We start from the raw sequence: 22273 nt of genomic DNA, 5'->3' as shown, positions 1-22273 counted from the left end.
ATTTCCTCCTCATCCTCAACTGCCCCCAACCCCCAAATTAGGGTCAGCACTGGGTTATGTTCTAACCATCTTGCTTTTCTGAAAACTCAGGATAGGAACCCTGTTTAGTGTGAAAGCACTACGCCCAGCCGTGGAGGTTTATACAAATCATTAAAAAGTAATGCAGTCTTTCCCCCTTCTTCCAGCTGGGGTCCTCCCTAAGTCCCAATGAAGGATGGGATTTTCAGAGACCTCTGGAAGACGGGGTGGGGTGGGTATCAAGAATGCCGCGGTAGAACATGTTAACTCAATTGAGACACAACACCACGGTTTGAGGGAACCAAAGGTAAAGTCGGAACCTGGTTTTTGGCGACACCCTTTTGCTGCTGTTTCAGCCCATGTCTCTTGTTAGCGACGCTCTCTGGTAGAATTGAAGCGACAGTCATTACTGTTGTGGGTGGGGCCCCGGTTGAGAGGCATGGGTTCCATGCAGCCTTGGGGCTTGAGACCTTGCGATCGCCTCCCGGCTTTGTTACTGGGTAACTGACAAGTGCGGGTTTTCAGCCTGGGTGAGCCAAGCTGGCCCCACCGTGGGGCCTGCCATCTGAAGACAGAGGCAGGAAGGATGGCCAAATCCAGCCAGGGTTCTCTTAAATCTGTTGCTGAATAACTGAAGAGACAGGGACGATAATAAACTTTACTTAATGTTTTCTTATCTAATATTTAATAATAAGATTAAATAATATGATTTAAGGAGCAGCAATTGTGTTCTTATTAGACATGTGACTATTACATTTATTTAAATTTGAGTTTTAAAGGGCCAGACTATTAAGCTCTGTGGAAAACAAATGGTGCAATGCGGGCAGTAGGGTGGGGATAGAGCCTCCTCAGCAGCTAACGTCCGGATGGGACATACGTTCAAGCCAAGTGGTTTTGATGTCGGGAAGCTGAGATGTGCTGGGGTAGAAATTTCTGTGGGTCCTTAAGAGTTATTTGATATAAAATGTATATCAAATGACTTCAAAGAGGGGAAAAAGATATTTCTTTAAGAATCTTCCTTGAAGAATTTCAGACTCCTGTATTTGAGTGCTTGGAGCACAACAGTGTGGACAAGGCAGGGTGCAGGATGTTCCTGCGACTAGCAGTTAGGGGACCTGGTTTTGTAGTCCCAGAAAAGCTGTGTGACCAAAACCGCATATTCCACATCTCTGATTTGGACAAAGGTGTTTGAACCCCATCATCAGTAAGATCTGCTTTGGCCCTTGGAATCTGACGACAGTGGGGAATAGCCATGGCTGGGGGCAATAGTTTGAGTCTGTGAAAGCTGAGTATCGGGTGGAAGATGTCCTTCTGGGATGAGACAGGAAAGAAGATCAGTCAGGGCCCTTCAATGGCTTCCTTGGAGTCTTCAGGATTTGGGCTAAGGGATATACTTGGTGGAGGTGCTAAGCCTGGAGACTAGGGGCCTTTACTAGGGGTGTTCGAGTCTGTTCCCATGACAACACCCCATCTTTATCCATTGCCTCATGTACCCAAAGTTGGTGCGAGTGTAGAAGTGGATGAAGCGGACTCTCTTTGACCACCGGGAGCAGGCAGTGTACACGGGTCAGCACTCTAATGACATCTTCTGTAAAACACCAAAGCAGTGAACATTCAGTGAAAAGTGAACATTCAGGCCCCCACGGAGGCTACTCAGCTTGTGTGGTGCTGATCAGCTCGCTTGACCAATTGTCCATGAAGTATTGGGTAGATTGGATGGACGTGGAGTCAGCCTGGAGGAAGAGCCGAGGGGTAATCGGAAGGGGAGCACGGCTGGCCCAGCCACTGGGCAGACCAGAGGGCTTCCGCCTGAATCCGAAGCAACTAGATCTTGCAATAGGGTCAAGCAGGACAGCCCATTGAAATAGGCTCCCAGGGTTTTAATCGGCCTGGTTTTAAAAGAGACACCCTGGCGTTCCCACTGTGGCGCCATGGGTTAAGGCTCCAACTGCAGTGGCTCAGGTCCCTGCGAGGGTTCAGGTTCAATCCTGGACAGTGCCCTAAGGCTTTGCCGCAGCTGTGGCACAGGTCACAGCTATGGCTCAGAGCTCGGATTTGATTGCCGGCCTGGAGATTTCCATATACCTCGGGTGCTGCCTTAAAAAAAAGGGGGGGGGAGAGAGAGATACGCTGTATAATACTCCTTTGAAAGTTGACTTCACCAGCACGCACCCACACTCTGTTTTTCCTTTGTTTTATGAGGCCGAACCCCTTGTTCTGATACATTGGATTCACGATATCTTCCCCCGCGCTTTAGCCCTTAGCGTCTCCTTCCCTTCCTTTCTCAGAAGTATCTTCAGCGTTATTAAGGGTATCTGCCTATTTATTTAAAATGTGACCAGCATAGCTGCATTCCAAACATACTCTCTGATGAAAACAAAGCCAAAAATCAAAAGGAACCCCAATGCCTACAATAATACTTTGATTATTGGACTAATAGACTACCTCACGAACCCCACTATTTTAACATAACCACCTATTTTTACTTTTGTAGGACCTTGTCCAGATGCATACTTTCTTTGATGTTGTTGTAATTGTGGTGAACTTACAATTTCCTGTTCTGTCACTTCCCCCTTACTCTGTGTCATAGATGTCCCATAAATAACCTTGGGACCTCAGCCTTTATTGGTCCAGTTATGAATCTGAGAAATTTTAGTCAACCTGCCAGCCCTTTCTTGGCCTGAGGCAAACTTCTTCCAGAAGTTGATTGAGTCTTTTTTTGAACCATGAAGAGGGTCTTCTGTTTTTTGTGTGTGACACTGGGCCTTGGAGCCTATGACTGTCTCTTAGAGATGATTTTGGGGTCCCTCTTAGTAACCTTTGAGAAGAATTCCCTCGGTAGAGCTAACGATATATTCTGGTTAATGAGGTAAGTGGGGTCTGAAGACTATTTCAGCCCTGTTTTCATGGTGACTCTGTTTTCTTTGCAGTGGTCTTTAGATTTGGCCCCAGTTCATCCTCTGTCTCAATTACATCCACTGAGAAAATCAGAGCATGTCAAGCTTGCCATTCACTCATCTTAACTCCACTGGCCAGAGGCTGTGGGGTGAGGAACGTTGATGAAGAATAGACATTGGCTGCTTGAGTGTCTGGAGGGGCGGGAGGCTATGCATTTTTATTGCCTGGAAGCAGCTGGACTGTGGTGCCAAGGTTAGAGTCAGAATACCTAGGTTCAAATTCAACTCTGCTTCTAAGTAACTGAGTGACTTGGGATGAATTAATAAAGCTTGAGAATATGTTTCCTTATCTGAAAAATTGGATTAGCAACCTCTGCCCAGGCTTCGTAGGGATTATATTAGACCAAGCATCTGAAAGCACCCAGACAAATGCTTGTGCATAAACAATTAGTAATGTGTGGAATGGAATTGGAAGCTAAATCCTCAACATGGGCATTTTCAGTGAGTCTCCATTGAGTTAGAGTGACTGAATAATTCTGGGATTTTGTTTTTCAAAATGACGGATGTTGGATCTGCATTGTGACCTTGGAAAGAAATGTGACAGCATTTTCAGTGAGGAAAGTGGGTGGCAAGGAGAGGGGATGAACTGCTTGAGGTGAAACCAAAAAAATCGCGTCTGGTCTTGAGCCGGCTGCAAACCCTAACCCATAGGGATTCAAGGAAGACTTGAGGTAGGTAATAGTACGTTCCTATCCCTGCCTGCATGCCTGGCGAGTAGGAGCCCCCGTAAGAAACTGGTTCCCCTCCTGGCATATCATGTGGCTAACTGCAACCTTATATACACTGCTCACCCCTTAAATTCTGGAGTATCTTCAGATACCTAATGGCCCTATAACTAAGGCATTAGTTACTCTGGGTGTTCTAGAGGCTTTGAAAAAAATTCCTACTTATCTTGCCATGGCTTTACGGGGGTCTGCCTCCTGTACAGTGTTCACCTGAGGCTCTGGCCACATGGAAGGGGCATCTAGAGGCTATTTGAACCAAGAAGTCCTTGCTGTAAAATAGCAAGGATTTCTAACCTGGGATCCAAGGATCTCATGCTGTCCATGGAGCAATATCAGGGCGTTCATGAACTTGGATGTGAAAAAAATTCCATTTTATTTTCAGAGATCTAACTAAAATTCAACACTCAATAGGAATTCAACTCAATTTCAACCTGAATGTAGGCAAAACTCCACGGTAGCAACAGCTATACCTGGTTGTCGCCGAGAGAAGTTACAGACATGTTCATATCACGTTACACTTGTTACGGATGTCTCCAGGTATCAATAATCATCACTACTTTGAAATCGTGGAGGTTATTGGACCTGCACTAGAGATTCTTGCTTAAAGTACTAATAAAGAAACATATATTATTATGATATCACACATTTATTTTAAAAAGTATTTTGATCATTGTATGTCAAGGTAAACTTCCTTTCTAATCTTACTATCTTACTTTGTCATTTAAAAATCATTATTTCGAGAAGGGGTCTGTAAGCATCAGCAGATTGCAGAATGGGTCCACGGCATAAAGAGAAGGCTAAGGATCCTTAACTTATAGCACTCTCGCGCGCGCACGTGCAGGTCAAGGAAATGGCTTCTGAAAGGCAGTACCTGATAGATGGTCTGTGTTGTCTTCCCACCTGTCATTGTGGGTGGTAGCCTGTGGGTAGCTGCGGAGTTGTCAAGGGACCCTGGTATAATGAAGATAATAACGATAACAGTAATACTAATACTAATAATAGCTAATATTCATTGAGTGCCTGCTATAAGCCAGGTACTATTCCAGGCATGTCCAATGTCATATTTTGTTTAATCCTCCTAACTACTTTGGGGGCTTTAGATAGAGAAGCATTAGACAGCAGAGATGCCCCCTGCCTTGCTGGTGACAGAGCAAGTGTTCAGGTGAAGGCAAAAGTTAGGTCTGACCCCCTGGGACAGGGCTGTTGTCAAGGGGTGCAGCCAGCACGGTCACACAGAGCCCAGCAAGTAGAAAGCACCAAGCTTGAACGCTCTGTTGTTGCTGTCTTGAAATTCTTTTTTATTTATTTTTCTAATGGCCACATTGGCGGCCTATGGAAGTTCCCAGGCCAGGAATTGAATCCTCACCTCTGCCACTGTAGTCAGATTCTTAACCCACTGCGCCACAGTGGGAACTCCCTGTCTTGAAATTCTTGATACAGTTTGCAACAAGGGGCTCCTCATCCTCCTTTGGCTCTGAGCCCTGCAAATTATGTAGCTGGGCCTGCCTCTGGGTGCAATGCAATTATTCAAACACATGACAACTCCTGATGCTGGGAAGCTGGGAAGCTGCTGGGGAGAGCCACCCCTCCCCCCATTCTTATCTTGCTCATCTAGCTGACCTTCGGTGTTTTGAACTGGCGAATCTGATAATTTTGTTTGAGCATCAAAGATTTCCAACAAAGCATCTGGAGGGATCGCCGAACCCTCCTGCTGCTTGCCTTGCTGAGGACTGTTTTCATTTATTTTCCAGAGGGCTTACTATACCAGCCAGGGAGCTGGGAGGAGCAGAGCAAAGTGTATTCTGGGAGGAAACATGAGACCTGCTGTGCTTAGAGTCTGTCTTTCTTGTAGGAAGGCACTACAAAGGAACCCGGCTTTCTTGTCCATTGTTGTTGAGTGAATATCGGCACAAAAAGAAAACTCTGCTTCTTTTAAGAGGAGATCCTCTAATTTGTGAGAAGATGCAGATGCGATTTGTTTCTTAAGTTGCCAAGATGATACTGGAATGAGCCTGATGAAGCTCTATGTGTGTTTCACGGCTACATCTTTACAAACTGTTCAGGGTCATGGGCCTCGTGGAGGAGGGGGTGCCGTTCCTAGATTTCTCCCTGGGCGTGATGGAAGGCAGCCTCCCAGAATGACACATCCACGGGCTTCCCCTCGTCAAAATGATGTCCACCACACGGCAGGCCTGTCATCAGGACCTGTGTGTGCTGGCTCAGATATCAGATGCTTTTCCAAAGGAGGTATCATTTCTCCTTAACTTTTCAACAGTGGTTTTTTTCCTTGTTATTATTACTGCTCTTTTATCATGGCTAATAAGTCTGACTGAGGGGGCTTCAAGCAGCCAAGCCCAATCCCTGAGTCAATCTGGGGCTTTCACCTGGAAGCCAGACTGAAGTTTTGACAGATAGGTTTGAGTGGCCATGAACTGATGCATCTGTGGCCTCCACACTGCTGGACGCTAGAGAGAACTTTTCCTATTAGGTCACAAAGATGCTTAGTATGCCTCTTATTCACATTTAGGGGGAAAAAAATTAAGTACTGAAAGGATCTTGACTTCACAAATAAAAATAGGTGATCCTAAGAGACATCCTCCTCCTCTTAAAAAAATACAAGGATCTATTTCAAAGCTACAAAGAATTATATTGCACTTCCCCCCAGGCCCTGATTTGTTTACTATAATACATCTGATCTATTTTCTAGCTTTGTGTCTTCAAATAAGTTGCTTAAAGTCTCTGTGCCTCCTTTTATCTGTAAAATGGGCATAATATTAGTACCAGCGTCTGGGGCTCTTGCCAGGAGTGAGTGAGACCATTCCTGTAAAGCCTAGCTCAATTCCTAGCACATTGTAAACGCTCAAGAAATATGAACTTTCATCCCCGTCATAATTGCGGTGGTTGTTCTGAAAATCTAAAGTCAGTGAGATCCCAAGTTGGTGGCTATTGATCTTTCCTTGGTGGGAGCATCTTAATCTTTCTCTGGGAAGAAACTCGAATCTTGAAATGGCCAGATTCATTGCCCCAGTCCATCCCAACTCCTCCCTGGCTTCCATTCCCACCTCTTACCTCCCTCCACCCTTCCCGCATTCCTGCGCCCTAGGTCTTATTTATTTTTCAGTCGACTGAGGGTGTTGTTGAATCTTTTCTTTTTCTGGCTGCCCAGTCTGGTTCCGAGGCACTCCACTCCCTGCCCTGCTCACGACAGGAATGCTTGGGAATGCTCAGCCAGCCATATCCCTCCCCTGTCAGGACACCTAGTCCTTAACGCTCCTTGAGAAGAGGCATTTCCGAGGCCGTCCCCCACCTCTGGGCTCCCCCTGAAGCCAGGGGTCTGGTGATAATGAAGGTCCTGTGGCGGAGAGGAAGCTGCAGAGGGAGGTGATAATCTCGGGGACCCTGGCATGTTGCCCACATCCTAGGCTTTCTGCTCAAGGCTTAGAGAGAGATATTAAGAGGCTTCTCCTGACTGTGTGTGTTGAAGGCTGGGTGATGATGCCATTGCTTAATTAGCATTGTCATGATTTCCATTTGAGTGATTTGTTTAGCTGTTTGTGACCCTTTTGGGCTTGAGCACATCATGTGATATTGACAAACTGTTGAGAAATGAGAGCGCGGCAGTGATGCCTGAGTTAATGCAGGCATTGCACTGTCAACATCTCAGGTCCTTTTCATCTGGGACTTCAAGTCACTTGGCAGCACCTGAGTGCGTATCCACAGGTCGCCTTGGAGGGAGGAATGGCCAGCGTCCTTGCCCTGCTGGGAAAGCTCTGGTCCAGACAACGGGGATTTTCAAATCATACTGCTTGCCCAGGGCTGGATGGAAGAAGTCTTTGGGAGAGGCACGCTGAGTCCCTGCTTTAGGAGGTAACCCCTAGACCACACCTACTCCCTGAGCCACACTGAGTTTCAGAAGTCAACCATTTGGAAGAGTGTGGTTTGAGTTTTGGTCATACCCTGGCAGCCCCTTTCCCTGCCCTTGTTAATTGGATCAGGATCTTAATCTGGGCTGGCTGGAGGCTGGCCATGTCATTCTGTGGATCTTGGACACCCCTCAGCGCCCTCATAGAGCCAGCCAATGGAAAAGTACAGTGTCTTCTGGCTTCTTGGCCCTGCCAGCTCTGGCTGGCCTCTTTGATACCACCTTTTCTTCGGAAGGAGTGGGAGGGTAGCCTTCAAACTGAAAGCATGGGTTTTTCTTTGGTTTTTGTAGGAAAAACAAATTGGCATGGACTCTCAGTCGAACCAGCTCAGGCTGTTTGGGCAGATGCCTTTCTTTGCTTTTTTCTGTTTATTTTCCAACAAATCAATGCTTAACTGCGTTGTTATTGGAGCAGAGCAACAGGTGCAAAAAAATAACTCTGCTGCCAACTCAAATGAAAAGGTAGGGCTTATACCCTCTGGGAGGTATTCAGAAGATAACAGAAGCCCCTGCCAGCAACTGAATTAACAGCTCTGTTTACGGTGGGTTTTATGTTAACCTGCCCCTATAACCCTCTGACACATAAACACGCTATTGTCTCGGGGAAAGACATTCAGCCCTCCAGACAACCAACGGCTTTATTCTGCCCTGAGTTGAGATTGGTTTTGGCTGAGGCTGCTTTGTGACACGCAGGGCTGCCAACTCCAGGTCTTAGGGTTTCCTGCGAAGGCAAGGGCACGGGGTTGCCGGAGAGAGGAGGATCGGTCCTGTTTTTAAACAGTGTTGAAATTCTCGCCAAGTTCGGTCCTTTCAAAATGCTGGAGCCGGTCGCCTGGCTCTCTCCGCTGTTACTCCACTGTGTGTCTTCAGCAGGAGATGGCGAATGAGGTCAGAGGACATGGGGAAAGAGACATTGTTTTCAGAAGCGGTGTCCTGGTCGAATGGAGCAGGGCAGCTTCTGGGTTTGGTCCCCTGATGTCCGCGCAGTGCCTCGCCTCTAGAGGATAGTCGATAAATACCTATTAATCGGAGGGGTAAATAAATATTTGTACTAGCAGGACAAACCTTGCTTGATGATGGCTTCTCTCTTCTGAAGGCTAAGACAGCAGTCTTCCTCTGTCTGAGGTCTAAAATCCAGGGTGATTAAGTAATCTTTGGAAGAGCAGGGGTGGGGGTGGGATCGGGGAAGGGCTGACTCAGCCGGCCATGAGGTTCCCCTGTTGGAAGTCCTTGTCCCGGCGAGGCTCCTCAAGTGCTGTGCTCCGAGGCTGGGTTTGTTTGCTTGGCCTTCAGGGACCCATCCCTCTCAGCGGCTGGGCACTGCTGCCTCGAACCCTTTGGTGGTGCTGAACATCAGGACCTGCTTCATTTCAAGTTGGCAAATAACCGCAGACGAACTGGAGCTCGGGTTCTTGGGACTGAATGTGTTGTCTCTGACTTTACAGGGATTTCCTGGCCTTTATGGATATTTCTCTTTCAAGGCCCATCACTGCTGGAGGTGGTTATCTTGTTGTGGGAAATTGAGGGAAGACAAAGCAGAGGAGCCTTGGACCAGGAGGGCTCGGCTGTGAGAGGGCTTAAGGATTGGTGAGCGGGGGTTCTTAAAGACATAGAGTCTCATTCACAGGTCTGGGTGGCACCCCAGGAAACTTCAAGTTTAAGTTCTCCTCGGGTGCTGAGGATAGAGGTGGCCTAAAGACTGACTTTTGAGAAACAGCTGTGTGGCCTCTTCAGTCACATAGAAAAACCACCATCAAATTAATTCTGGATGCTCTGGTTCATCACGTGTGTCCCTTTCCAAAGACCTACAGAGACCTAGGATTGTAATAAGTGGGGGCCTAGGTTTTTGTTTTTTGGTGTTTTGGTCTTTGCTATACGTTCTTTACTTTATGATTATTTGGTTTTAGAACAGAGGTTGAGGATTCATGGGGAGATAGATACTGAGGTTCAGGGTGGTGGGGAAGATGGTGAAATCTTCACCGGCTTGCCAAACAGAGGTCCAGAATGGCCCTCCTGGATGCAGCAGGGTGGCTCCAGCAGCTGCCAATGGGAAGAGCCAATGGGGCCCTTCCTGGTGTCGCCATAGAACTAGGCAACACCCAGGTCCAGTGCAGAGAGCAATAATAGAATCTCTCAGGCCTTCTCTCAGAGGATGGAGTAAACATATCTCCCACCCCCAACCCCACTACAAAGTTTTCTTGACATTTCAATCCAACATGAGTGCAAGAGAGATTTTTTTTTTTTTTTTTAAAGACTCTTGGTGTCCATAGATTTGTAAGAGGTCAGTGGATGGTCTTTAGAGGGCCCAGGGCCCCAGGTGTGAATATGCATTTCTGGGAGGAGAGAGCCCTAGTTTCTGTGGAGGTCTCAAAAGCCTCTAAGCTTTTATGACTCAAAGCTTGCTCCATTTTAGTCTGTCATATAGCTGAACGAGATTGATAAGGGCCCCTGGGGTCATGTAAGGTACTTTTGTCTTTTGATCAAATTTAGTGCCTGTCTGTTGTCAGTATCTGTGTCTTGTGTGGATCTGGCACCAAGAATGATAAAGATCAGCATAATCTGTATGTTTCTAAATGATTTACAGTCAGAAAAGTATATCTATAATGGATCAGCTCTTGGCCTTCCAATATGGCGTCACTGCTCAAGAAAACACTTGAAAGCCCAGGAATAATGCTTCCGATGTTGCCCCTGGAAACATGAAATATCTGTTTCAAAACACGTTATGAGGGTATGAAATTACCTGTGATGTAATCCCGAGAGGATCAAATACATTCCCCAAGCTTGATTCACATTTTGATTCATTTGGAAAACATGAATTATTGTCTATGTTACATTCAGTTAGATTTCACATGTACTTGAATTTTCTTTTCTCTGCCTTGGGAGTAGTTCTTTTGAAATGATAGTCATATTGAAACAGGAAGTCAGTGAGCTATTGCAACATCCTTTGGGCAAGTGCTGTAAATTCACCTGCTGGCAACTTTGATTAAGAACCGAGAATGATCTGGATATCGTAGTCATCACAAAAGTCATTGTTTAAAAGACCTAATCGCTCCTTGGGTTTGAGGAGTGAAAATACCCACACAAGGCAGCCAATTATGAGGCACTTTGGAGATGATGTGGTTGAATGAATCGAGGAGCTGGGAAGAAGGTAGACCATGGCCTTGACTCTCAGTCCCCTGGGGCTGGGAACAGAGACTTCAGGCAAAGCCCTACTTAAGATTTGCTGTGGGGATTTCCTGCTGTGGCGCAGTGGTTAACGAATCCGACTAGGAACCATGAGGTTGCGGGTTCGATCCCTGCCCTTGCTCAGTGGGTTAATGATCTGGCATTGCCGTAAGCTGTGGTGTGGGTTGCAGACACGGCTCGGATCCCGTGTTGCTATGGCTCTGGTGTAGGCTGGCAGCTACAGCTCTGATTCGACCCCTAGCCTGGGAACCTCCATATGCTGCGGGAGCGGCCCAAGAAATGGCAAAAAGACCAAAAAAAAAAAAAAAAGATTTGCTGTGGCCCTGGTGGCTCCCAGTGTATCTTCCTTTTCTAGCAGAAGCAAACCCCGCTTTTTCGCCTGAGGTCTAATTCAGATGAAGCTCCAACAATCGTGGACCTGTTTATCTCCAAAATATAAAATGAACTTTATTGAGTCATAAGAGAAGTATTTATATTAGGAGTTCCCGTCGTGGTGCGGTGGTTAATGCATCCAACTAGGAACCATGAAGTTGTGGGTTCAATCCCTGGCCTTGCTCAGTGGGTTAAGGATCCGGCATTGCTATGAGCTGTGGTGTAGGTTACAGACACGGCTTGGATCCCACGTTGCTGTGGCTGCGGTGTAGGCCGGCGGCTAAGCTCCAATTAGATCCCTAGCCTGGGAATCTCCATATGCCGCAGGAAGTGGCCCTGGAAAAGGCAAAAAGATAATTAAAAAAAAAAAAACAAGGAGTTCCCGTCGTGGCGCAGTGGTTAACGAATCCAACTAGGAACCATGAGGTTGCGGGTTGGGTCCCTGCCCTTACTCAGTGGGTTAAGGATCTGGCGTTGCCGTGAGTTGTGGTGTAGGTTGCAGATGCGGCTCGGATCCCGCGTTGCTGTGGCTCTGGCGTAGGCCGGTGGCTACAGCTCTGATTAGACCCCTAGCCTGGGAATCTCCATATGCCGCGGAAGCGGCCCAAAGAAATAACAAAAAGACAAAATAAATAAATATCCTGTGAACAGTAAAGCGACCCAAAGAAATAGCAAAAAAAAAAAAAAAAGAGAGAGAAGTATTTATATTATATGCATGCATAAATATTCATATTTATCCATGTATATAAGTATGTATGTATCTATAAATGTATAGGTGTATAGATCTGTTTTAATGGCTGAAAGAGTATCATTGATAAAACTGGCCCTGCTTTTGAACCCTAGCATATTCCTACCTAAGCATGTTGTAGACATGGCAAAATGAAGAGAGTTTTCCATGCTCTCATCCTAAAAGTCACTCTTTGATATACTGGAAAAAGAGATAACTATGGGTTGCTCTGGAAAAGAAGGAAAATCAGGGTCCCTGCATGATTGAGTGATCTGGAGAATTTTATAATCTTGGAGAAATGTGGTAGAGGTGAGAGGCCCCAGATGGCACCAGGAGAGAGCAATGACTATGTATGAAATGGGGGCGGGGGGCAAGTTGAGTTGAGGGTGTCTTTCTTCTCTGGCAAAGCACCCCCTTCTCAGCAGAAAGTTCCCAGGGTTTATTGCTAGGCAGTCCGGGTTTGAGTGCTCTTCTAGCTCCAATTCTTTCGAGGCTGTGTGAGCTTGAACAAATGACCTAACCCCTCTGAGCCTCAGATAAGCCCCAGATAAGTGACATCTTGCCTTATAGAGTGATTGTGAATATTGACTGACATGATGCACTTAAAACTATTAGCACAGAGCCAGTGCATTTTAAACGTTCAATAAGCCCCAGCTGCTGTAGTAGAATTGTCGTTATTTTATAGCATTTGGTCCTAGGTCTCAGTAGCCCTACCACGGAGCAAAAGATACCTCTGGTTCCAGATAAGTGAGCCCAAACTGGACCGCATATGTCTCTGCTGGCAGGTTCTCTCTGTATGTTTAAGAGAGACCAGTGGAGTGATGCTTGGCCTTTTTATCAGTCCCGAGACTGGGCAGAAGCTCCTGGGTTCCAGGGTGCTTGGCTCTGCCCTTGTCAAAGTCCCAGGGGTGCCTCCTTCCCCCCCACTTTGCTGTCCCTTTGAGTTCAAATCCCAGACCCCTTCTTCCAGTAACTGAGCATTTCCTGTGCAAGGGGACCCTGCAGGCTGCAGAAATCTTCTGTCCATCCTCTGCCAGGAGCTCCCATTTGAGACGTGCTGCTCTCCTGTGCACCTGCAGACCAGCCACACTTGTGTGGGAGCACAACACCGGGTGGTAACCCAGAGCCTGCCGAGGTGTGCCCTCCCACTGCTCCTGGCAGCCTCAGGCAGCGTGTGTCTGGTGGGACGAAGAGCAGCTGGAGCAACAGCTTCCAGTCCCTTGAGCAGGGACCATGTCCAGAGGGGCAAGCACAGCTTCTGTGAGCAGGGGCTGAGAGATGCTGTCCATAGCCCATCTTAATGGTGCATCCACCCAGCAGCCTGGGGTGGAAAGGGGAAGGCACGAGTCCAGCCTTACACTCGACTGTGCCAGCTGGCTGGGATGGTGGAATATTACATAGATGGTAGAAGTTAGAGGCCTTGTTGCTTGAAATGAACTTAACCCTCCATTTCCTTCTTGGAGACTTAACAAAATAATAGTCACAATACAATAAGTCATTGATAATAATTATAAAAACCAGCTAATGTTTTCCAAGTAGTGTGTCAAACCCTTTTCTAAGCATTTTATAGGTATCATCTCATTTTGTCTTTCACCAATGCTTTTCATATCATCTCCATTCTGTAAATGAGGAAACCGAGGCCCGGAGAAGTTGACTCTCTTGTCCAAGCTTGTCCCATCAGTAAATTGGCAAAGCCAGGATTTGAACCATGGCCATCTGCCTTTAGGGCCTGGAGTCTTGAACCATTACACCACCCTGCCTCTGAAGGGTCTACCCGGACCCCAAGGATGTCCCTGAAGCCAACCAACACAGTTTAGAGAGAGACCCATGGCATGATGGGTCTCCATGATCATAGCTAATACATCCTAGGCACTGGCCGCGGAGGAGAGAGTCTATAAGAACTTTATAAACATTCTCATTTAAATCCACACATCAACTCCATTTCCCCCGCTTTTTTGTCACAGGGGCAAACTGAGACTTTAAAGAAGCTAGTACTTCTCCAGGGTCAACACAGCCTCCCAAGGGGCAGAATCGAGATTTCAATCCTCACCACCCCCGAGTCATGAGTGCTTACGCTTAAGAGCTGCCCTTCAGAAATGCAGCAACGTCGGGCTGGGTCTGAAGCTCCTCACACCTTGAACATGTCCTTTCAACCGGACTTTATTCTGTCTCTGGGTGGCTCTCACATGCTCCCATTGGTGCACCGAGCAGCAGCCAGAATGTGAGGCTCTTAAACTTTAGGGTCAGGCCAAGTGCTCTGCTGGCCCCCTCGCCAATCCATTGGTCCTCCCTGTGTGTGGTGGCCAAGCTGGTGCTGGAAGGGAATCTGGTAGAGTGGCCAGATCTTGGCCAAAGGTGGTGGGTTGTCTCGACACATGGGTGGCCCAGAAGTGGTCCCAGTCCCTAGTGCTTAGGGCCCTGTGGAAGCTTAACCCCAAACTGCGCCTTAATGAAATGAAGAGCAAAGAGTGGCTGTGGCCACCTCAGCAAAGCCCAGTGCCGTCTCTCTGCCAAACCCTTGTGGCCCATCATTGTTCGGGGAGTTGCTGCCTAAGGGGGGATAGATCCCGCCTGGGAGTTGGTATGAAGCACCATCTGTGCTCTAATCCACTGGGCAAATGCTTGGTTCCTCCACTTGAAATAAAGAGCAGACTGGAGTTGCTGTTGTGGCGCAGTGGTTAACAAATCCGACTAGGAACCATGAGGTTTCGGGTTGGGTCCCTGCCCTTGCTCAGTGGGTTAAGGATCTGGCGTTGCCGTGAGCTATGGTGTAGGTTGCAGACGCGGCTCGAATCCCTTGTTGCTGTGGCTCTGGCATAGACCAGTGGCTACAGCTCTGATTAGACCCCTAGCCTGGAAATCTCCATATGCCGCGGGAGCGGCCCTAGAAAAGGCAAAAAGACAAAAAAGAAAAAAAAAAGAGCAGACTTCTGTCTCTCAAAGCGTCAGTCTTAGAAACTGCTGTGAGAGGAGTTAATGTGGAAGTCTAGCCAATGGAAGGGGCACAGAGTTTCCTCCAGTTGCTCCTGTGCAGGAAGCAGGGATAAGAGAAGGTAAATGGGAAAACTCCCTGAGTCACCCACCTTGCATTTCACTCTTTGGGTCTGAATTAAAATTTCTTTCTTTCTTTTTTTTTTTGGGGGGGTGTACAGTTTTTAATAGTCCAAGCAGCAATTTATGCTGCGTTCCCAGAATACATCCCATGTGGAGCAGGCAAAGCTGGGCCTGCTACCCAGTGCATTTTCTTAAACTTTCTCTAAGGAGGCAATTACCTGGTATGACCAGGCACTGTGCTGGGGGCCTCACAGTCCCTTATCTCATTCAGTCCAAGCCTAGGCGGTAGTGCTAATGCTGGGCCTGTTTCCCAGGGGAGGACAGAGCAGCTCACAAAGGCTCGGGAACAGTCCAAGGTCACCACCCCAGCAAGATCAAAGCCTGAGCTGTCATTTCCACAGGCTCTAACTTGACCCGTGTTCTCAACTGGGGGTGATTTGGCCTCAGGGGACGTTTTGTGGGGAAAAGGGGAGGTGGTTGGGGGGGGGGTGGCGACTGCTGCTAGAATCTAGTGGCTGGAGGCCAGGGATGTGGCTAAACATCTTGCAATGCATGAGATGGCCTGGCCATGAAGACCCATCGCAGCCCATGATGCCAGTCATGCTGAGGTTGAGGGACTCTGCTTTTAACCCCCGGAAGTCCCCTTCGAGCTGGAGATGAGGCCAGATGGGTCCTTTTCACATTTTGCTCTTGGCTCGAAGGGTAGAACCATTCTTACTTAGGCCCTGAGTTTATTTCTTTGAATCCAGGAAGAAGCAGATTGTGTTAGAGAAATACCTTAAGAATTGATGTTTCAGGAAACGAGAAGAAACTGACTTTAATCGAAGGCAGGTGTACAAGCACTGGGCTAGAGGCTTTTAAATTCATGCTATTTGGAGCTCCCGTTGTGGCTCAGTGGTTAACGAACCGACTAGCATCCATGAGGACTCAGATTCAATCCCTGGCCTCGCTCAGTGTGTTGAGGATCTGGCATTGCCATGAGCTGTGGTGTAGGCTGCAGACAAGGCTTGGATCCCGTGTTGCTGTGGCTGTGGCGTAGCTCTGGTTCAACCTCCTAGTCTGGGACCTCCATATGCCACCGGTGCAGCCCTAAAAGACAAATAAATAAATAAATTCATGATATTATTTATCCTTCCAAACAGCCCTTCGACTGGGAGGACCTCCACACCCCCTTGACTCCCCCTTTGAAATCACTGAAGACCAGGAGTTCCCATTGTGGCTCAGTGGTAAAGAACCCAACTAGTATCCATGAGGATGTGGGTTCAATCCCAGGGCTTGCTCAGTGGATTAAGGACCCGGCATTGCCATGAGCTGCGGTGTAGTTCGCAGATGTAGCTTGGATCTGGCGTTGCTGTGGCTGTGGCGTAGGCCAGCAGCTGCAGCTGCAATTTGACCCCTAGTCTGGGAACTTACATGTGCCGTGGGTGCGGACCCCCCACCCTTAAAAAAAAAAAAAAGAAAGAAATCAGATCTTGAGCTTGGGAAAGGGTAACATACTCAAGGTCCCATGGCTCAAAGATAGGGAGCTTGGATTCCAAAGACTCTCCCACCCATAGCTGATATTTGTTAAAAAGGAAATAATAAAAGCTCTGCTGAAGGTAAAGTGGAAAGTTTAAAGAGGAGCATTAAAATAATCCCCTTACTTTTTAAATAAAAGGATTGATTTTTGGACTCCATAAAGCAATCACCACGTATCATAGAAAGTCTATATTAGTATTTGGGAGTGTGGGTGAGTTGGTGATGATAATGCTTTTTTTTAAAAAAAATCTCAAGGCATATTACCCATTATCTCATTTGATCTCAACAGTCTTATGAAGCTGTTGGGGGGCAAATGTCTTCATTTTACACCTGAAGAGCCTCCAAGGAGCTAAGACTTGGGGGAAGGCCTTCAGCTATGGAAGCCCCTGGGGCCTTCTGTACCCACCCCGCCCCTGGCACTGTCCCCACAGCCCCAAGCTGGGTTGGAGATACTGACCTTCTTTCCTCACAAGCCTGGGTGAGCTTGAGTGAACTCTGACTCACTAGGGAATAAGCCGCATAAACTCTTTTTATGGGCAGTAACCATTTACCATGCCCTATAAAAAAGGGCCCCTCGCCATGCTAGCTGCTTTCCCTCGGAAAGGGGGTGCCGACAGGGAGTGTGCTCAGCTTTCAGCGGGGTGCCGGGTGGCTATGGGACAGCTGTGGCCTTGTAGTCTTAAGAGCTTCTCTTAGGGTTGAGATTGGTCTGGACGCCTCGAGGTAAGAAATGATGTCTTCCCGGAGGAAAGGGGCTGGGGGCACTTGGTCCTCAGTGGCTTGCGTGGTCCTAGGACATGTATGGACTTGTCTTTTGGTAGCTGCTCTCTATGTGCACCTGCTCATTTGAGTTGGAGTTGTTCCCATTTTACAGGTGGGGAAAGTGAGGATCAGAAAGATTTTGGCTAGACAGACCTGAAACTTGCTCAAGATCACTCAAAGTGAGCAGGGGAACTAGGGCCTCAGCCCACCTCTCCCCAAGTCCAAAGCCCTGGCGCTCAGCCTTCACACAACCCTGCCTTCGAGTTTTGGGGAAAGTAGTGAACAGAAGCCCTGCGCGGGCTGAGGAGGAGGTAGGTCAGAGTTGGCCCAGGCAGGTCTGGCTTCCACCGAAATGGCCACTTCGAAACAGCCCTGTGGGCAAACCCTTGTGAAAGAATTTCAGGGAAGCCTCCCCTGCCCACCCCCCGCTCCCCTCCCCCAGCCTGGAGGGCAGATCCCAATGTGCAGATGGGCTGGGTTCTGAGTTCAGCCCTTTCGGGGTTAAACAGTAACCTTTCTACTGCTTGTAGTTGAGCAAATGCTGGCAAGGAACAAGCCCGGCCTTGAGCAAACAGGAGCCAGTGCCATGTCCCCTCCCTCTCCCAGCCACCCCTCTGGGGACCTGGAGGTTTTCTTTTGCCTTAAAGTCCCCCGTTTGATTTCTTAGCTTGGGGCAATTGCTCTAGAAAGCTCCATGGGAAAAGGCCCAGTTCTTGTGAAAAAGAAGAAGGTTTGATTTAGGTTGGTTTTTATTCTCTAAGAGTGAGGAGCGAAGAGATTTCTGGAGGGAGCTCCTGTCATGGCGCCACAGAAACAAACCTGACTAGTATCCATGAGGACCTGTGTTCCATTCCTGGCCCCAGTTAGTGGGTTAAGGACCTGGCGTTGCTGTGAGCTGGGGTGTAGGTTGCAGATGAGGTTCAGATCCAGCATTGCCATGGCTGTGGTGTAAGCTGGCAGCTGCAGCTCCGATTCCACCCCTAGCCTGGGAATGTCCTTGCGCTGCAGGTGCAACCCTATAAAAAAGAAAACAAAAAAAGTTTTATGGAAATGAGCTCAGGAAACAATTTCTTTACTTTCTTTAAATTTTTGCACAGGGAGACTGAAGCCCAAAGTTGCTTCTGATTCAGGTTATCCAGAGAGGTAGGGACCCTTCTCATCATAACACCTGCCATATCGTCAAGCGCTTTTTTGAGCAAAATGCTCAATGTATAGAAACTCATTTCATCTCCAACCAATTACACATGGTAGGTATGATCTGAATTCTGCATTAGAGGAAATAGGGGTTCAAGAGAGGTTAATGACTTGTTTGGTTTAGTACTAACCTCTGTTGGGAAGGGGTAGAGCTTGGAATCAAGCGCAGCCCTGACTTCGGACTCATCTACAGGGCCCCACTACCTAGAACCCAGCTCTGCCATCTCCTGGTGCTGAAGTCTGTTACAATGTTATCATTCCCATCTCATCTTTCCTTCTCCTACCTTCTACTCGGGGCTGGAATCAGGCCTAATAGTTTACCAAACCACCAGGATGATGGTTTTAATTATCATAAATGTTCCTGCTCAGCCTAGTTCAACTCTTAATCACTACTCTACCCTCAGTCCTTAGAACCGTGCCCAGCCCATTGCAAGGCTGCTAAATATTTGTTAAATAAATAAATGCATGAGTAAATGTTGATGCCTTTTCCAGATCCCTCTTCTCCTCTCTCAAGTCTTACACAGAACCAGAGGAGCAGTAGCTAAATTAGAGAAAGGGGTTTTGAGGGGTGGAACTGCTCTGGTTGGGCAGGTTCCATCCTGGGGATGTTGGTGGTACATGAAGAGGCAAGACTTCCCCTAAACAGGCAGGAACATTTCCATGATTGGCTACTATCAAGCTAGCCTTCTCTCCCCACCCTAACATTTAGAACAGGTGACCTCTAGAGGCCATGGGCAATGCTCGATCTCCTTCTGGAAACAAACTGCTTATCCTTTGACTGACTGAACACACTTCTGGGGCTTTGAGTCTAAAGGTGGAGGGTGCCTGGCTTGAGGGTTGGAACACTCTAGACACTGGAAGGTTGAGGGGAACATTTCTCAAGTGTAAAATGTTCACATTGTTTAGAAAATCCAAATAGGCCCATGGAAGAAAGGCTCTTCTCCTGGGTCCTTTCCTGAGAAAATGAGCCTTCAGACTGAGAAAGTCACCTTCAGATCAGCCTCAAAGCCTGTGGTAGTCTCTGGGTCTCTAAAAGGCCAGGGAACACTGGTCTGATTTTTTTTACCAGGAAGGAAGGACAGGGGCAGTGTCTTGTCTGAGAATTCCTAATATTATCACAGGGCTCAATAGACCTGAAAAGCTCAAGGTCGAGCATGGCTGAGGTCCTCCGAGACCAGCCCATCCTGTGGCAGGTATCCGAATGGGGAAATCTACTGGATGCCCAGGTGCGGGGCTGCCCAGGTGTGTCGGGGCTTGTCAACGTCTGATCTCAGGTCACGGTTTCCCGCACAGGTGCTGGGTCTGTTCTGCTACTGGTTGGTTTGGGTTTTCAATGGTTGCAATTCCACTTTAAACAAAATCTCCTTGGCATTTTCACGTTTGTTTAAACACACACACATACACACACACACAAAAACACAAAAACTGGCAGCTGGCCAGACTCGCCCAGTGAGCAGGTATTACATTTTCCTCCCATTTCATTCCTGATCAGAGATTATTCATTTATGAATGGGTGGCTGTAAAAACTTGCCTCATGCATATGAAAATTGAACCTGGAAATTTTTAATTGCCAGTGAGGTTTGCTTTTACTGAAAGAGCTGTGGCAACATGCTTGGCAGGCAATGGAAGGGACAGACTCTTTCTTGCTAAATTCACTCTGTGATCTCGGCTCTCCAGGGACGTCTGTCCAGAAGGTACTGACTGAACGGGCTGTTTGATCCCCTTGCAGATCATGATTCTGGAAGGAAGTGGTGTAATGAATCTCAACCCCAGCAACAACCTCCTCCACCAGCCGCCGGCCTGGACAGACAGCTACCCCACGTGCAATGGTAAGGGGGCCCCAGCGTGTGTGTGTCATTCCCCTTGAGGCTTCTTCCTTAGCTTGAATTAGGGGTTTGTTCCTCAACTTAAGGAAAAACGCAAGTTTTATTCAGCAGGGGGTGTGGCGACCAGGGGAGACTGCAGAAAATGCTTCATGTTGGACGTTCCCACAGGCTGCCCAGGGCTCCAGACAGAAGCTCATTTGAGATAGTCCATGGTTCCCTCCCGATGCTCAAAGCTTCAGGTTGGCAGCCTGGCAGAGGTAGTGATAGAAGAGAGGCCTCAAAGGCAGGCCAGCTTTAATAGTGTTGGCCGGGTAGCAAGATAGGGTTAAAGGGAAAGCCGTGTGTGCATGTGTGTGTATGTGTGTGTGCGTGTGTGTTCATGAAGCCCGGAAGCATGGATCTTAGGGAGGAGAGAGTTATAGCAGCTCGATCTTTCTATGTCATCTTCTGGTGACTGCCCTTTATAAAGGGAGGGGAGATTTGTCGGGAGACCCCGTGCGCTCCTTTGCTGCTTTAATCTGGAACCAGTGGATGAGAAGAGGGAAGGCCTGGTGGGGGGGCTTATAGGGGGTTTGATGATGAAGCCCATGGCTGACTGGAGAAGCAGAACTGAATAAAGTTGGTGCTGAATCAGGGCCCTGCACCCCACTGCGAAGGCCCTCATTTTAGGCAGTCAGCTGTGCACCACACCGGGAAGGTGTAAGGAGCTCTGGGCCTTCTTGCACCCCATGCCTGCTGCTACTCTCCTCCCAGGGCGCTCTGTTGCTCTTGCCTCCCCTGAAAGATGGAAATGGCCCATTGGTGAGCAGAGTCTGAGAAGCAGGAGGGGGAAGGTAATGGCAGGTTGTATTCTCCAACAAGCCAATCAAGGGACACTCCACTGTTCAGTCTGGAACCCCAGCCACACACATGGTTGAAAGCATGAACAGGTGACCTTCTCTTACTCATTCACCTGCTGCTGCCTTTTCTGGGCATGACCTTTTCCCTGTGGCAGGCCTCAGATTCCCTGTGGGGACCTCGAAGGTTGATTCCACAGAGGGCAGGGATGTCCTTCCGGCTGGATCTTTGGCATCCCCAGGCCCCTGGACCTCCGCTTGTTTGCTCTGGAGTGTGGTCAGCAGGGAGTCGAATCAAAATATCCCCTTGACTTTTTAACTTCCAGAGCCTCCAAAGAAGTTCCAACTCCTGGTCATGACTGATGGGGTTGGGGAGGCCAGCTGAATGCCAGAGAGGAGCTGAACTCATAGATTTTTCAGTGCTTCTCCTGGAACTTCAGGAATCTGCTGAGTCTTCTGGCTGATGGGGAGTCACCCCTGGTCAAGTGCAGACAAAATTCTCTGCTTCTGCCAAGTTTGTGAGGCACTATCACAAACTATCCTTTAATCTGGATCATGTGACATTGAAAGAAGAAATTACTCCAGGCAGGGGGCTGGGTTAGGGAGGTGGTTGTCTCTTGTTTGCAAACCCAGAGCTGCATAGCAATACAGTGAATTTAGAAATAAAAGAACAAAGATTTGGGGGGTTGCAAAAAGTCTATCCCATCCTTAAACAGCTAAATTGGTGAGACACTAAAAAGTCAGGCAGAAATACAGACATCTGGTTCTAGGCCTGATGTGTTGGAAAATATTGGGGTATATTTCTATGGAATTAAATTTTGGGACTAGATTCTTCCAATCCTTGCCCCTTTCCTCTCCATCGCTGGCTTCCCTTTCAGGGCTCAGGCTGAGGGTTTAGGGCTGCTTTTGTGTGGCCATGAGGTATGAAGAATAAGGCACATAATGGGAGTAGCAGGTATTACCCAGAGTAGTTACGTTTAAGCCCATGGGAACTCGACCTCTTGCTCTTAGCGCTTCTGAGACAGATAGATTCAAGGGGGGATGAGCCAAAGGGGGACTGGGTTGGGAACATCCCCCCTTCAGCCTCCCCTCTGGGGGTGTTGAAGGCTGGGCCAAGCACATGGGGACCAAACCTTTTGGAGCGCTGTAGCTCTGTGAAACTCCAACTGTATCCAC

The 22273-nt window shown here is 48.0% G+C and overlaps 1 protein-coding gene across 4 annotated transcripts in view; it reads left to right on the top strand.

Moving 5' to 3' along the window:
- EHF (ETS homologous factor) overlaps positions 1–22273 on the top strand; it is a 41748-nt gene that overhangs the window by 2434 nt on the left and 17041 nt on the right. For 2 of the 4 annotated variants that reach the window (XM_047776014.1, XM_047776013.1), the window contains one exon: positions 20165–20264. In XM_047776014.1, the coding sequence (XP_047631970.1) occupies positions 20168–20264 (97 nt within the window). In that variant the 5' untranslated portion in view covers positions 20165–20167. Of the gene's footprint in view, positions 1–2677; positions 2888–7545; positions 7568–20164; positions 20265–22273 lie in introns of those variants that run through there. The other 2 variants (XM_047776016.1, XM_047776015.1) reach the window with 2 other exon arrangements.

This window comes from Phacochoerus africanus, chromosome 4 (genome assembly GCF_016906955.1).
Source record: "Phacochoerus africanus isolate WHEZ1 chromosome 4, ROS_Pafr_v1, whole genome shotgun sequence".
NCBI lineage: Eukaryota > Metazoa > Chordata > Mammalia > Artiodactyla > Suidae > Phacochoerus > Phacochoerus africanus.
This window is presented reverse-complemented; position numbering and strand designations above follow the sequence as displayed.